Here is a 16,373-nt window from a genome sequence, read left to right as displayed (position 1 = left end):
ATATATATATATAGAAATATGTATTTACAAGAAAAATAACATTGTTCTGTAAGCGAAGAACATTGGAATGTGAAATATAAATAACGCTTGTCAGGTTAGCTCACAAGTAATAGCTTTTTCCATTGATTTCTATGGGGAGAATACGTTAATGCAGTCACAATATTCCAAAGTCCTTTGGTTCATGCATTGGGTTTTGCTTCGCACAGACTATTTTTTTTCAACTTGTAATACGAGCAGAACCGACATGTGCAAAAAGATTACTTCTAGTGTAAAGTACACCTTTAAGCAGGAGCAATAATTAATGTAAAACTTGTAATCTGGACCTTTAAGTTTTTGTTTTTTGTTTTTTTATTTATAGAATTAGTGACAGGGGTAGGAACCTACATATATTGTCAAAATAAGTTAAGCTACCACAATTAAAATGTCCTAAGAGGCCAATTTTAAACTAACTACATCAGTGAATGTTTTGTGTATGTAAATCAGGTGTTAACACAATAAAAATTAATTATGCAAAGTGGGTATGAATATTTTAATCTTGTCAAAATTAAAGGGATTGAAAGAGGAAACTGGACATCAATACATGAGTTCATCCTAATGGGCTTCAGCGGCCAGAAATGGCTTCAGATTGTCCTCTTTGCCTTCTTTTTGTTATTCTATCTTCTCAACATCTTTGGAAATCTCATTATTATGACCATGGTGATCAGTGATCATGCACTTAATAGTCCAATGTACTTTTTATTGGCCAATCTCTCTTTTTTGGATATTGTTTATTCTTCAGTCACACTACCAAAGACACTAGTTGGATTCCTAAAGGAAAATAGAATTACTGTAAATGGCTGTATTTTGCAAATGCATTTCTTTCATTTTTTGGGCTGTACAGAAGGTGTTCTTCTTGCTGTCATGGGATATGATCGATATGCAGCCATATGCCAGCCATTGCGCTATAACTTGATTATGAATAAGTCTATCTGCATACAGTTGGTTTCAACTTCATGGGTAACGGGTTTAATTTACTCAATGAGCCAGACAGTTATGACTGCACAGCTGACTTTTTGTAAATTTAACAAGATCAGACACTTCTTTTGTGATGTTAAGCCAATTATAAAATTGTCATGTTCTAATACCTACCTAAATGAACTTATGTTGATCATTATTGGTGGCTTTTTCAGTACAGGCACACTTTTTCTTACAGTGATATCTTACTGTTTTATCAGCACTCACCTTCTGAAGATAAACTCAAAAGGAAGGCAAAAAGCTATTTCAACATGCTCCTCACACCTTAGTATTGTAATCATGTTCTATGGGACTGCTGTATGCACGTATCTGGGGCCTGCATCTGTAGATTCAATAGAAAAAGACAGAGTGGCTGCCATATTGTTCACAGTTATTACACCAGCTTTGAATCCTATCATTTATACACTAAGAAATAAGGAAGTGAGGCAGTCATTTAAAAAACTCTTTAAATACACACTTTATGGGAGAATGAGATTACTTTAAATATTATTGTATATTTAATCTTTTACTTTACTATGCATTGTTATACATAATTTCTTGTAGCCCATACATTTTTGTCTTTATAGAACTTGATCATGGAGTTTACTTAAAGAAATAAATAAGTAGCATGGGGTTCATAGAATAAGAGTCTGATAAAGAATTGGTTTTCCCTTTCAAATAACATAGTTAAAATAACACTTAATTTTAGAGATATTAACGGGATATAAAACCCATTTTTTTTCTCTCATGATTCAGATAGAGTATGAAATTTTAAACAACTTTCTAATTTACTTCTGTTATAATTTTTTTCTTTTTTTTCTTAGTATCTTTTGTTGAAAATCAGGGATGTATGCTTAGGAGCTGGCCCATTTCTGAATATACTGTATGGCCACAGTTTTGCAAGAATGTTATCCATTTGCAAGAGCACTAAACAGCTGCACAATTTCCTGCCATATAGTCTCCAGGTGCCTACCTAGGTATCACTTCAACACAGAATATCATGGGAATTAAGCACACTTTATAATATAAGTAAATTAGATACTTTTTTTTTTTTTAAATGTTATGCTCTGTTTGAATTTCAAAAAAACATTTTTGGTTTTCATATCCCTTTAAAATAATGCCTTATGGAAAAAATGCTTAGTAGTTTTCTTAGCACTATAAAAGAACATTAAGGGCTAGATTACAAGTTAAGCGGAAATTAGCACTTACATTCATGCTATGCTTGCGCTTAGCTTGGCAATACCAGATTAATGTGCGTTGGTATTACAAGTAAGGTGCAATGTGAACGTGAGCTGGCGTTTCCCTTGCTGGAAGCCAATCGTTCATGGGAGGGCTTTCCATAGGCTCAGATGGGAGCTTCATTTTCATGCCAGCATGATGTGATAATGAAGTTAAAGGCGCCTAATATAGAACAAACCGACCAAACGATACCTGTCACAGTATCAATTCAAAAACAATATAGTGATTTCAAACAGTGCAGATATATACTGGAACTGTATAATGTAAAAATGAAACTAGGGTGATCCCCTGTGTGAACCCAAAATTAATGATGTGCTGAGGTTACCCTCTTCCTAAAAGTTAAGGAATTACTCACTTAACAAATATACATCAATCTATGGCTATATACAACCATATATAGCAAAAATATAAGTGTGTTGGGGTTTCCCCCTACCTAAAAGTGAAAGGGTTAATCACTTAACCAATATACATAAAAAAAATAACACAACATATAATAACAATAATTGTGTAACAAACCAAACCACCACGTGAGTGGAAAATAATGGTGTCTAGTCCTGTTTTAGAACTGTTGCAGCATTAAAGTGAGTCTCTGTAGGAGAATCCAAGTGATGTAAAAAATGCGGCTGCTGTATCTTCTTCCAGAGCTGTTAGACAAGTTAGCGGTAATCTGGAGAACATGAAGAAAAAAGAAGAAGGCGCCACAATAGTGCAAAATCAGTAATGTGGTTACAATCACGTACAAAACAAATGCAGACTTACTATGTGGAAAGCATATTCCAATGTTATTCACATAGGGGATATTCCTATATATTTAACTGTATATATCTATACCTATATATAATCATGTGTATATATATATATATGTATTACAAGATGGGAAAAGCACACATCTGGATTTGCACAAAAAATAATTTTTTTGTATTAACGTTTTTCGGGGTTGCCCCCGTCCTCAGATACAGATACAGAATTAATTAAACTGTCACTTTGCAACAGAGTATAGGGTAGTATTTACTCGAAACCTACAGACCGGAACACTCTGTTGCAAAGTGACAGTTTCCACCCCCGCCAGTTAAAAGCGGGTATTATTAAATCCCAACTGCTAAGGGTGATACGTAATAACTCTGACCCCACCAAATAGGCTATACAACTCCAGGAGATGAAGAAGAAATTCCTGGAGAGGGGGTATAACCCGGGATTAATACAGAAGACACTCAATGAGGTTGCACAGTATAACCAAACGACACTTATCCAGAGAAAACAGAAAGTTGATGAAGATGAGAGGCAATTGAACTTTGTGACCTCCTACAGCCCGGTGTCAGACAAAGTTGCAGACATAGTCCACCAAAATTGCCACTTGGTGAGAGATGACTACTCTCTGCCATTTGCGGAATTATCACCACCAAGAATTGTACGCAGGAGTAACCAGAACTTAAAGGGACAGTCAACACCAGAATTTTTGTTGTTTAAAAAGATAGATAATCCCTTTATTACCCATTCCCCAGTTTTGCATAACCAACATGGTTATATTAATATACTTTTTACTTCTGTGACTAACTTGTATCTAAGCATCTTCTGACCTCCCCTAATAACATGACTTTTAGCCAATTAGTGCAGTGTCTGCCACTAGCCACGGGCGTGATCACAATGCTATCTATATGGCCTACATGAGCTGCTGTGAAAAGTAAATAAAATAGAGGCGGCCTTCAAGGGCTTATAAATTATCATATGTGCCTTCCTAGGTTTGCTTTCAACTAGAATACCAAGAGAACAAAGCAAAATTGTTGATAAAAGTAAATTGAAAAGCTGTTTAAAATTACATGCCCTATTTGAAAATGAAAGTTTTTTTTGGACTTGACTGTCCCTTTAAGGTCAATTCTGATGAAGACGGATCCATGGAAGAGACCCCTTACCTGGTTGGCCAGCACTAGGCCAGGATGTTTTCGGTGTGGGAATTGCGTAACCTGCAATTCCCAGATGGTAGGATCAACATTCCACCATCCACACTCTAATAAAACTTACGAGATTAGGCACCGGCTCACGTGCACCTCTCAGTACGTGATCTATTTCCTGACATGCCCATGTGGAAGGTATTACGTGGGGAAGACTACTACCATCTTCCGTGAGAGGTTGGCCAACCATAAGAGCGCCATCAGAACTGCATTTAAGGATGGTAGCTCTGACCAACCTGTGGCTCGTCACTTTTGGGAACATAAACATTCAGTGTCGGCATTGAAAGCTATGCTCATAGACACTGTGGTCCCATCCAGAAGGGGTGGAAATAGACATAAGGAGCTATTATGTTGTAAGAGACGCTGGATCTACAGGCTCAATACCTTGATCCCACATGGGCTGAATGCCCACCTTGATTTTTCTGTGTTTTATTAACTTCATTTATGCCTGACTTATGAATAAGTGTTTTTGCTTCCCGCCTATGTGGGCTTATCTCTCTGTACATTTTCTGTTCCCTATGTGATATCCCTCTTACCCCCTGGTTCTTGTACCAATTATATGCTGATACCATCTGGTGATACTTACCACCGTGTTAGGTTATACACCAAGTGATGTTTATTTGTAGGGTTTACTCCATTCTATAGCACACTACAACTGGTGTGGATGTGATACTGCCTACCAGTGGAGGGCTCTCTGTCTACCTTCTGTGTTATCAGGAGACACTGGCCATCTGGTTTGAATAAAACTACAGGTGTTGTCATTTAACTATGTTCTTATGCCCCAATGGTGGGTATTTTTGTCTTATGTTATCTCGTTGGTTAACGACATGTAACCTAGTGCACCATAATTGTGTTACTTGGCTATCTGCATCTTGGACCTTTTCATAGAACCTAGTGAGAATGGGCAGATGAGTTTCTATTTAGGTTCTGTTGGAATCCTGAAATGCGCATGAAAGTTGTGCACAGTGATGCATAAATATCTGTTTAGGTGTCTTTGTGTTTTTTTCACTTGAGGTCTGTGACGCCCTGCAAACAAGTTAGATAGAACTGCTGTGAATGTAACGTGGTCTAACACACCCCTGTAATGGACCAATCAGTTACAGGAGGCGTGGGTATATGAGGCTTCCGGTTTCTGAAAAAACAAATGCAGACTTACTATGTGGAAAGCACTTGAGAAGTGCCACAGGTGCAGTCTGGATTCTTATAGCTATCCTGCAAGCTATCCTCTCGTGGGAAACGCATTGTGTTACTTGTTTATTCAATAAACTATAGTGGATTTTACTACCTGGTCATCACAAAACTTTATTTACTGTATTACTCTTGCTGAGCAGCTGTTCTAACGAGCTTTGTTATCAGTGAATCACTGTCACCACCCGCTGGAAGCGATTTCGAATCGGGATCAGCGTTACAAGCATTGCTGCATTCACGAGAGGATAGCTTGCTGGATAGCTATAAGAATCCAGACTGCACCTGTGGCACTTCTCAAGTGCTTTCCACATAGTAAGTCTGCATTTGTTTTGTGTGTGATTGTAACCACATTACTGATTTTGCACTTTTGTGGCGCTTTCTTCTTTTTTCTTCATTTTCATGCCAGCAGCCTCACACAAACACATCGTGCAGCGCAGGGGGCAATTCCCACAGCAATTAATAAATATATGTGTATACGCTTATATACATATATATTTATGTGTTTATTTGTGTATATGTATATGTATATATTCACATATAAACACATATATATGTATGTATATAAACATATTCATATTTATTTATGGAGAAAACACAGCCCCTATTGACTCTCTTATAACTGCATACCGTCGCTTTAACCTCTTATAACTACTTGTGCAGTTATTTTTTAAAATGTCAAAATGCTCATATATTTATATTATGTTACTCTACTGTCCTCTTTATTTTTGGGGCAATTGGGGCAACATTTTTATTTTTAACCAGAGGTCTGACCTCTGGTTAATTGTGATTAGCGCAAAGTAAAAAAAGCAAGCTTGCAGTTGCATTAATGAGCCACTTGTAATGGCTGGTTGTTTAACTTTCCCCTAAAGGGGCAAATTTGTCCCTTTACGGGCTCACATTGAGATAGCGCCTCACTTGTAATCTAGCCCTAAATACAATAGAATTCCAAATAAGCAGTAGATTTTTTTTTCTGACAGTTTTATTACATTTCTTCAATTTCCTTAAAGGGACAGTAAAGTCAAAACTAAACTTTCATGATTCAGATAGGGTATGCAATTTTAAACAACTTTCCAATTTACTTTTATCATCAAATTTGCTTTGTTCCCTTGGTGGTATTTTTGAAAAGCTAAACCTAGCTAGGCTCAAACTGATTTCTAAACAGTTGAAAACCGCCTCCTAGCTCAGAGCATTTTGAAAGTTTTTCACAGTTAGACTGTGCTAGTTCACATGTGTCATATAGATAACATTATGCTCACTCCCATGAAGTTATTTAGGAGTCTTCACTGATTGACTACACTGCATGTCTGTCAAAGGCACTTAGATAAGGAGGCTGTCTGCAAAGGCTTAGATACAAGGTAATCACAGAGGTAAAAAGCATATTAATATAACTGTGTTGGTTATGCAAAAACGGGGAATGGGTAATAAAGGGATTATCTATCTTTTTAAATAAGAAACATTTTGGTGTAGACTGTCCCTTTAACACCTGTATCATGTGTCAGCTCTCTGCTAATCATAATTTGACAATGGAAGTACACTGACTTTTTTAAATTACATTCCTTTTGTAAACCCTTTGGGCTAGATTTATCAAGCCCTTGCAGCAGCAAGTTCTCACAAGAACTTGCTCGCCGCGATTTATCAAGCAGCGATCACAAGACCGCTGCTTCCCTAACTTCTTCGCCACATCTATTCTGGCGAAATTCAATCTCCTCGGTCGAGTCCGACCGAGGAGATTGACAGCCCCTGCCCGCGCGTGATTGGCTGTGCGCAGGCAGGGGGCGGGATTGCACGCGAGCGCAATATTGCATTCGTGTGCAATGTTAATTACCTGCGGGTAATTGCGCCCCGCCACAGACGAGCTGAGGCGTACAGGGGCGCGTATACGCGCCCTTGTACGCCTCAGGGTTGCTAAATCTAGCCCTTTATAGTAACTCTATTCCGGACCTTATCCCTATGCCTAACTATTACTAATTATGCATACAGTATATACATAGGGTTGCTGTTATTTCTAACATCTTTTAGATTTTGTCATGTTTACACAGGTGATGTTAAACATTTACTTTAAATTTAACTATTGTGTTAGTGTCATTGTCACTGGGATTCATTAATAGAACAACTATCAAATAATAACATTTATTTATTGTGTTTAAAGCTTTACTAGTTAAACCCCTTTAGCCCAATGTGACGTATATATACATTGTGCGGTACTTTGCTTATCATACTGCATGACGTATGTTAAGTGTGGGAGGGAATCCGGGAGGCGGGTTGTCAGTCCAGCTTCAGAGGGGTGAGGGAAAGGTAAGGGGGAGGGAGTGGGAGGTCCCTAGAATAGAAACAAAATAAAGGGAAAAAGAGGAATGTGGAGCTACCCTACAGAAAAAAATGTGGAGGGGGTGGGGGTGTCCCTAACCAACTATCGCTGGAGAGGGTGGGTGGGGGGACTACTACACTACAGAAAAAAATCAATTAAAAAAAAAATATATAGAAAAAACAGCTGCCAGTACCTTAGATGGTTGAAAATAGTTAATAGTTAATAATAATATGTTCATTTATTTTCAACTGAGGCATTATATTTTTTCTCAGAACTGGTCTAACTCCTTGAGTGTAGCGTGGTTCGAGATCAAGATGTGTATTAAAAAATGGAATACTGGTAAAGCTTCTATTTCATTAATTTACAATATTATGTTGTCTAAACAGAGTACAATATTTCTGGATAGACTGTGTGTCTCTTGGTCACGGATTATCCCCACAATGGATAGTAATAAGATTTAACAAAGTTTCAATAGCTTGGCCAAATGTCAAATTCCTGTAGCTGGCAGGAATCACATATGAAACTAATTAATGATTTCTATTTATCCCCGTTGAAAATATCTAAATATTATCCTACAATTCAACCAGCTTTCCCTGGTTTAACAAGATACATGATACTAATTTCGTTATTTCACTAGAAGAGATCATGCTTTTGTTTTATAGTCCTAGTACCAGCTCTCAAATAACTATTCTAAATACTATCATTATGATAGTTAGATACTTTATCCTAAAAAATTGGAAAGCTAAGCGTTTCCCGAGTTTTTTGCAAATTCTGAAAGGAATGCAATCTCAAATTATCTATAAATCATTTCACTTATACTGTATTTAGCGACTGAGAATAAGAATTAGACACTTTCTAGAAAGATGGGCTCCAAATATTAAGACCTACCCTGTTTTGTTACAAAAACAGCTATTATTCCCCTTTTTATCTTCTATAAGTTTTTCCGAATTAGTCCTATTGTGGGGTTTTCCCTGGGTCTTGGAATAATAGAGGAATATATCAGTAAATCTTGTATATATGTTACTTCAATTACCAGTGGTCAGGACACGAACATTGGAGTTGGGAAAAAGAGGAGAGCATAGGCAGATAAGGAGAGGTCAAACCTTGTCAGAGAGGTGTTTATAATAATAAAAAAAGGTGGGAAAAGAAAAAAAGGGAAAGAAAAGAAAAGTAAAGAGAGGAAAAAAAGGCAGAAAAAAAAAGTTTTTTTTATTATTTACTATGGAGAATGGGAGAAAGGGGAAGGAAAGGAACAATATATATATATAGGTCTGAGGACGGGGGTGACCCCGAAAACGTTCATCTAAGTAAAGTTATTACACTAAATATACGGAGAGTGCCTTTCTTATGTTCTTTCTATACCAATGGTTTAAAGTGCACCCCGGGATCCTGTCTGATACTTATATATATATATATATATATATATATATATATATATATATATATCCTTGTCTGTAGATTATTTCTATTTTTAGTTTTGTTTTGTGAGAAAATGCCCGGAAGTCAAGGTTATATAGTTTTGTAATATAATGACTCACTCGTGTTGATTGATAAAGACTTGATGATGTTACTGATCAAAATGTTTCTTAAAGTGATAAGATGATATGTGTCCTGTGTGGCGCACCTTGAGATGGCTTATTGTTTTTTTTGTTTTTTTTCCTGACTGGCAGATAATAAATAATTAAAAAAAAAAAGAAAATAGTTATAGGGGGGAGGGTAAAAAGTTTGTTTGAGAGGGATCAGGGATGTTGGAGGGTAAGGATGGATACTACACTGCAGAAAAAGTTAGTGTAGGGCCCAGCATGGGCCTGGAGCAGGCTAAGGGTTAAGGCTGTAGGATAGTGGGATAGGAAAAAGAGGGTTGGTGTTAGGTGCAACATTGTTGCAGGTTAGGGAAGGTCCCTCCTTACTGGGTAAAAAGCTGATGCCTTCCATGCAACTTCCTCTTCTCCATCCGATCCAGACTGAGAAGTGTTTTTCTTTGTTACTGGTCAGCTTCAATCTTCTTTTTCTTCAAAAATAAATTGTTCCAGGTGTTCAATCCTTCCACCCAGGCGTTACCAGGACCTTTCTGGCACTGATAAAGCAAAAAAGCAGATAAGTATACAGGAAATAAATATGAATGACTTAGACATCATCCCTCCTTCTCAATATCAAAATGTAGCTTCAGCCCAAATACATTCAGCTCCTATGCAAGAGAATATTGCTAAATATTTTGTACTAGAGTCTCAAATAGCAGGGGGGAAGAGCAACTTGCTGCGGTGGGTTTACAGCAGCCTCAGCAAGTGTTAGATACTAACCAGGTGGCCTCTTTGTTTAATGCTGTCCCTCCATCGGCTGTGTCTCCAGTAACTAATTTTATATCCTCAATTGCAGCAGCAATGGCTTCAACTGGTATATTACATAACCCTCAAGTGACTAGTCCTTTGTTAGTTAACCCCCCACCGGTTTCATGTGCGGACATCTTACATTCCCAAAACCAAAATATGTTGCCCCAGTAACTCAGAGCCCACATATATTGAATCCAGGGCAGCAGCAACATTCCGGACTAATGTTTCTGCAAAGGGCCCATGCTGTACTGCAATCTTCGGTGCCCATCAATTCTACCGCCACACCACCAGTGCATATTAACCAATTTCCCCCTCCGGTGCACATACTACCTTCATTGGCCCCAGTGGCACCATCATCAGGTAATAGTGATGCCTTCCGGCCTGGTCCCAACTCGACTGCAGGCTCCGGGGCCTACTTCCGGTGTCGCAGTTCACTCGGCTGCGTCACTGGAAGTGGATGCGGTTACTTCCGTTTTGGCCATTTGCGGCCATGGAAGTTGTGAAGCAGGATCGGTCCCTCAGGAGCTTTAAGGTGAGCACCATGAGGAGACCTTGGTTGCGGGGAGGGACTTGGTGAGAGGGGAGAGAGTGGGTAATGGCACAAATGCGGTCCCCAGCATGGCGGTATGAATGCTAATAGAGGGAGAGGCAGGGTTAGAAATGTGTGCCCACAAACAGGTTGGATGAATAAAAAAACAATTAACAGAAGATTATTAAAGGAGGAGGTATGCACTCTATTAATAGAGGTCATAGGGTAAAAAGATCCCTCAAATCTGCACATTCAAACGTTACTACTGTGTCTCAGACCCCTACAGCTTCATCCAATCACAATGGGGCTGTTTTTCCTATTAACCATTTAGGTGGTGTGCATGGCATGAATTTTTCTGTCTGTGAGAGTACTTTAGCCCACAAAAATCCAGCAGAAAGTGGGAGCATGAGTGATCCTGGCAGGGTGATTGCTACTTCAGTCAGGCAGGAGATGGATAATGTTAATTCAGATGCTTTGCATATTCATAATGATGTGGCAATTATTGATGGTAGGCAAAATCCCCCTTCATCCCTAATTACTAATGTAACTCCATCCACCAATGTCCAAAGTGCTCGTAATTTGCTTAATCTTTTGCAGGGGGTACTAGGTGCAGCTGGCTCTGCATCAGCCAAAAAGTCTAAAGCAGTTCCCACGAGTCCACCTGTGGATACGGCCACCCCAGGCACATCCATGGAGCAGCCGGAAGCATCCACAACGGTATCAGTACCTCACCCTGGACCACCACCTGATGCTGGTTTGTCGGGACAGAGCCATCCGATTACACATGGTGAGATTAATGTATTTACTCATGATGAGCAAGACTCTTCTGACTCCTCTCCTCGGATACTGACTCTGACAGTGACAAGTCATTAGGTTTGCAAGGGAAGGTTCAAAAGAAAATGTATTGCATGTCAAAAAAGAAGACTAGTTTAGAACCTGCCCTACTCCCTCACAGGGATAACCCCATAGCTACTATTGCAGATTTACCCCGCCAGAGCTATTTCAGAGAGAAGGACGGCTCTATACGGTGATGCAAGCCCAGGTAAAATTTATTCTTTACATGCCCATTTGCGCCAAAAAATAGTTAAAAGAATATACCAAGGATAGTATATTAATATTTTTGATGTATCTGTTGAGGCGTATAGGCAAAAAGAAAAAAGTGCAGATGGGACAGGTTCTAAGAGATTTAAACGCCCGAACTCCTTTGATGAGTGACTGCAGTATTTTAGGGTTTTCTCTTCCTTGAAAAGTACCCTTCTCAAAATATAGCTATATTAAAATACACTGACACCATACACTGGATACAAAGTAATCGCAGTAAAGGTACTTGAAGGGGATACGACTCTAAATTCAGGAGAAAAATGACGGGTAATCCAACACTAACTTTTGACTCCACTGATAACCGACTGTGGCAGTGTATGGACCCCCATGGTGCATCCACCACTTCCTTTGCTAGTTTAAATCCCCAGCCCTTTCGGAATAATAGGGCTTTCAGGCACTCATGTAGATTCTGCTCAGGGTCACACCCAGGAAGTGACTGCACAAAAAGAAAAGACAGCACCACAGGCAATAGGCCACCTAATTCACTCCTGGGACAAAAGGGCGGAAACCCCAGTGAAGGTCCACACACTTGAAACCTGGTCGCTGGCCTATCCAGACCAGGACACCGTCAGAATGTTATAGGAGGGTTTTACTTATGGCTTTAGAATTCCCATTTTTCAAAATATCAAGGGGGCGCGATTTCACAGAAACTTAATTTTACCATACCAACACCCTGAAGTGGTCTTGGAGAAAATATACAAGGAATTGTCCCTGGGCCACATGGCAGGACCACTTTCTTCCCCTCCACTTCCAAATTTGGTCGTTTCACCCCTAAGGGTAGTTCCCAAAAAGGATTCTGGAAAATTTCGACTTATACAGCACCTTTCATGCCCAAAAAGTAGCTTGGTTAAAGACGCTATCGACCCACAACTTAGCTCAGTGTGGTACCAATCATTTGATAGCGCATTAGACCTGGTTAGATGGGCAGGGAAGGGTGCTTTATTGGCGAAATTGGACATCGAGTCAGCTTTCCATTTATTACCGCTTCATCCATCAGTTTTCCCGCTTATGGGGTGCAAATTTCAGGGGGTGTATTATGTGGATCATTGTCTGCCTATGGGGTGCTCCCTGTTGTGTGCCCTCTTTGAGGCCTTTAGCACCTTTTTGCACTGGGCAGTGGCCAGTAGCCCCAGTAGTGAATCAATAGCGCACTACCTTGATGATTTCCTACTGGTTAGGAGGGCTGCGTCAGGTGAATGTTTAAGGTTAATGAACAGAATGCTCAGTATTATGTCCCATTTTGGGGTACCACTAGCGGAGGACAAAACACAGGGTAAAATTCAGGCAATGTTGGAAGCAGTTCGAGCGGCTGTTTCCGCAAAGTCTATTTTATTAAAGCAGTTACAATCCCTTCTAGGGTTGCTTAATTTTGCCTGTAGAGTTATCCCCATGGGTAGAGTCTTTAACCGTAGGTTAAAAAGACAGCTTAGTGGCAGAGTTAAACCTACTCACAAAATTATACTCACAGTAGATCTACTTGTGTGAGGATATGTGCTGATTCTATTGTATGGAACACAACTGTAGACCTTGTTAAGTTTTGTATCACTTTGCCTCCTAATATCCCTGGTTTATATGGGATACAGATTAGATGGAGAGTGAAGTTATTAGGAATGTACTGAATAAGAAGCTCTGTTCATTTAGATACAGAGTAGCAAGTAGTACTGCAGATGCCTGTTTGTCAATAGAAGGCGTTCTGACAAAAAGGGAATATATTACTTAGTGGAAATGCCCCCTTTAAGATATGAACCAGGATGGGGGAAATGTCCCCTTTAAGGAATGCTGCAGTTGAGGTAGAGAGGCTCTGCTGTTTTATGCTGGTTCCTGTGATCTTATTCCTATAAATGGTTAAGCAGTGATTCACCTGGTAAACATTATAGGTTACTACGTGGAAACTGTATTTGCTCCTATATGCGTTCAAGCACACTGATATCACTTGCGGACAGAGACTTGGCAGAGAGGAGAGGAGTTTACTCACGCTGTTGGTTTCAGTTCAGTGCAGCTGACGGAGAAACAGCTGATCTCCCAGTGAGTTGCTTCGGGTGCGTGAACAGCTGATCGCACTTTCAAGGCGGAGAAGGAGCTCCGGTGTCCATAGTTAGAGAGCTGAGAGTGGCTTGATCCAATATGGATGGGAGACTGGATGAAGACAAGTATAGTCCTTAGGTAGAAGATTAGTCAGCGAGGGAATCAACAACCACCTTGTCTGCTAATAGGAAAATCCAGGCTGTAGCAAATTACTCCATCCTGAAATTAGTTTCAAATGATAAAGATAGCAGCTTCTGGGTGCTGGACAGGTATTAGAGGAAGTCCGAAAGAATGACAAAGTTAAGCTTGAAAGAAACGTTCTTTGTTGGAATAGATTAGGGTATCAGGAGCTGAAATCCTGCTGTGGCTCAGAATAGTGCACACTTCAGACAAATTACTAAGCACTTGTCTGCAGCTGTGGAAGATCATTTAAAGGCATAAGGGGAAGGGCCAAGGAAAGCCTGACAACTTGCGGACCTGGTAGTTAGTGAGACTTTTCTTCGACAGTTAAATGGGGTGCGAGTCTGGCGATCAGAACCTATCTCCAGTCAATTATTGCATCTCTTCACGGATGCTGCGGGGTCACATGGCTATGGGGCTTACCTCCAGGGGGAGTGGAGTGTGGAGAACTGGCCAGGTACTTGGGCTGCTCTGGGCCTTACTCGCAATTTAACCCTCCTTGAACTTTTTCCCATAGTCCTGTCTATTTAACTCTGGGGTAAATAATTCTCAAACAAGACCGTTGTTTTCTGGACAGACAACACCAGTGTTGAATATGCAATCAATAACCTGTCGTGACTTAGCTGCGTCACTTGGTGCATGCGCTGTCTTGGACTCAATGTCCAGTTCCAAGCAAGACATGTCCCTGGAGTTAATAATGTAGTGGCAGATGCTTTGTCAAGATTCGAGTGGGAGACTTTTAGACGTCTAGTCCCGAGTGCAACCCCAGTTGGTTTACGTTGTCCTGGCTTCCTTTGGCAGCTGGTCGTTCCTGGATAGCTTTGTTGCCCTTGGTGCCCTCCTCCTTAGCCCCATCCACGTGGCACACTTATGTGAGACTTTGGAACGAGTGGGACCAGTTCTGTCTGTCCAGGGGTGTAGAAGATGCTCGGGGGCATCAAGCAACCTTATGCGACTGGTTGGTGAGTCTGCACACATTAGGCACACGTCAGGGACCCATCCAATCTAAATTGGCTGCTTTGACTTTCTTCTATCGGGCATTGGCTTTACCTGACCCCACAAATTCTTTTTTATTCTGCAATCGGTTAAAGGGTGTGGGAGAGCTCAGCCGCGAAAGGCTGACCCTCCCAAACCTATCACTGAGGAGCATCTCGACCAGTTGGTCCAAGCGCTTGATAGCACTTGTTCCTCCCCATTTGAGGTTCTACTTTTCAAAACTGTGTTTGTGTTGGCTTTCACTGCAGCACTATGAATCAGCGAGCTAGTCGTCCCCTCTAAGCAGAAGATAGGCTCGGGGGTTCAACTTGAGCATGTCAGAGCCTCAGTTGATTTCCTCTTGCTATTTATCCCACGCTCAAAAACCGCTTCATCCATCAGTTTTCCCGCTTATGGGGTGCAAATTTCAGGGGGTGTATTATGTGGATCATTGTCTGCCTATGGGCTGCTCCCTGTTGTGTGCCCTCTTTGAGGCCTTTAGCACCTTTTTGCACTGGGCAGTGGCCAGTAGCCCCAGTAGTGAATCAATAGTGCACTACCTTGATGATTTCCTGCTGGTTAGGAGGGCTGCGTCAGGTGAATGTTTAAGGTTAATGAACAGAATGCTCAGTATTATGTCCCATTTTGGGGTACCACTAGCGGAGGACAAAACACAGGGTAAAATTCAGGCAATGTTGGAAGCAGTTCGAGCGGCTGTTTCCGCAAAGTCTATTTTATTAAAGCAGTTACAATCCCTTCTAGGGTTGCTTAATTTTGCCTGTAGAGTTATCCCCATGGGTAGAGTCTTTAACCGTAGGTTAGAAAGACAGCTTAGTGGCAGAGTTAAACCTACTCACAAAATTATACTCACAGTAGATCTACTTGTGTGAGGATATGTGCTGATTCTATTGTATGGAACACAACTGTAGACCTTGTTAAGTTTTGTATCACTTTGCCTCCTAATATCCCTGGTTTATATGGGATACAGATTAGATGGAGAGTGAAGTTATTAGGAATGTACTGAATAAGAAGCTCTGTTCATTTAGATACAGAGTAGCAAGTAGTACTGCAGATGCCTGTTTGTCAATAGAAGGCGTTCTGACAAAAAGGGAATATATTACTTAGTGGAAATGCCCCCTTTAAGATATGAACCAGGATGTGGGAAATGTCCCCTTTAAGGAATGCTGCAGTTGAGGTAGAGAGGCTCTGCTGTTTTATGCTGGTTCCTGTGATCTTATTCCTATAAATGGTTAAGCAGTGATTCACCTGGTAAACATTATAGGTTACTACGTGGAAACTGTATTTGCTCCTATATGCGTTCAAGCACACTGATATCACTTGCGGACAGAGACTTGGCAGAGAGGAGAGGAGTTTACTCACGCTGTTGGTTTCAGTTCAGTGCAGCTGACGGAGAAACAGCTGATCTCCCAGTGAGTTGCTTCGGGTGCGTGAACAGCTGATCGCACTTTCAAGGCGGAGAAGGAGCTCCGGTGTCCATAGTTAGAGAGCTGAGAGTGGCTTGATCCAATATGGATGGGAGACTGGATGAAGACAAG

The 16,373-nt window shown here is 40.4% G+C and overlaps 1 protein-coding gene across 1 annotated transcript; it reads left to right on the top strand.

Annotated features, from left to right (window-relative positions):
* The first annotated feature begins 507 nt into the window (after window positions 1-507).
* Window positions 508-1,497, top strand: LOC128665878 (olfactory receptor 12D3-like). Its single transcript, XM_053720126.1, has one exon. The coding sequence runs from the start codon at window positions 508-510 to the stop codon at window positions 1,495-1,497; it is 990 nt and encodes a 329-aa protein (XP_053576101.1).
* The last annotated feature ends 14,876 nt before the right edge of the window (window positions 1,498-16,373 follow it).

This window comes from Bombina bombina, chromosome 1 (genome assembly GCF_027579735.1).
Source record: "Bombina bombina isolate aBomBom1 chromosome 1, aBomBom1.pri, whole genome shotgun sequence".
In the NCBI taxonomy this organism is placed as follows: Eukaryota; Metazoa; Chordata; class Amphibia; order Anura; family Bombinatoridae; genus Bombina; species Bombina bombina.
Note: the sequence above shows the minus strand (reverse complement) of the source record. Positions and strands in the feature narration are given on the sequence as shown.

Coding starts and splice junctions, on each gene's coding strand:
- LOC128665878 (XM_053720126.1), top strand. CDS start 508: ATGCAAAGTGGGTATGAATATTTTAATCTTGTCAAAATTAAAGGGATT.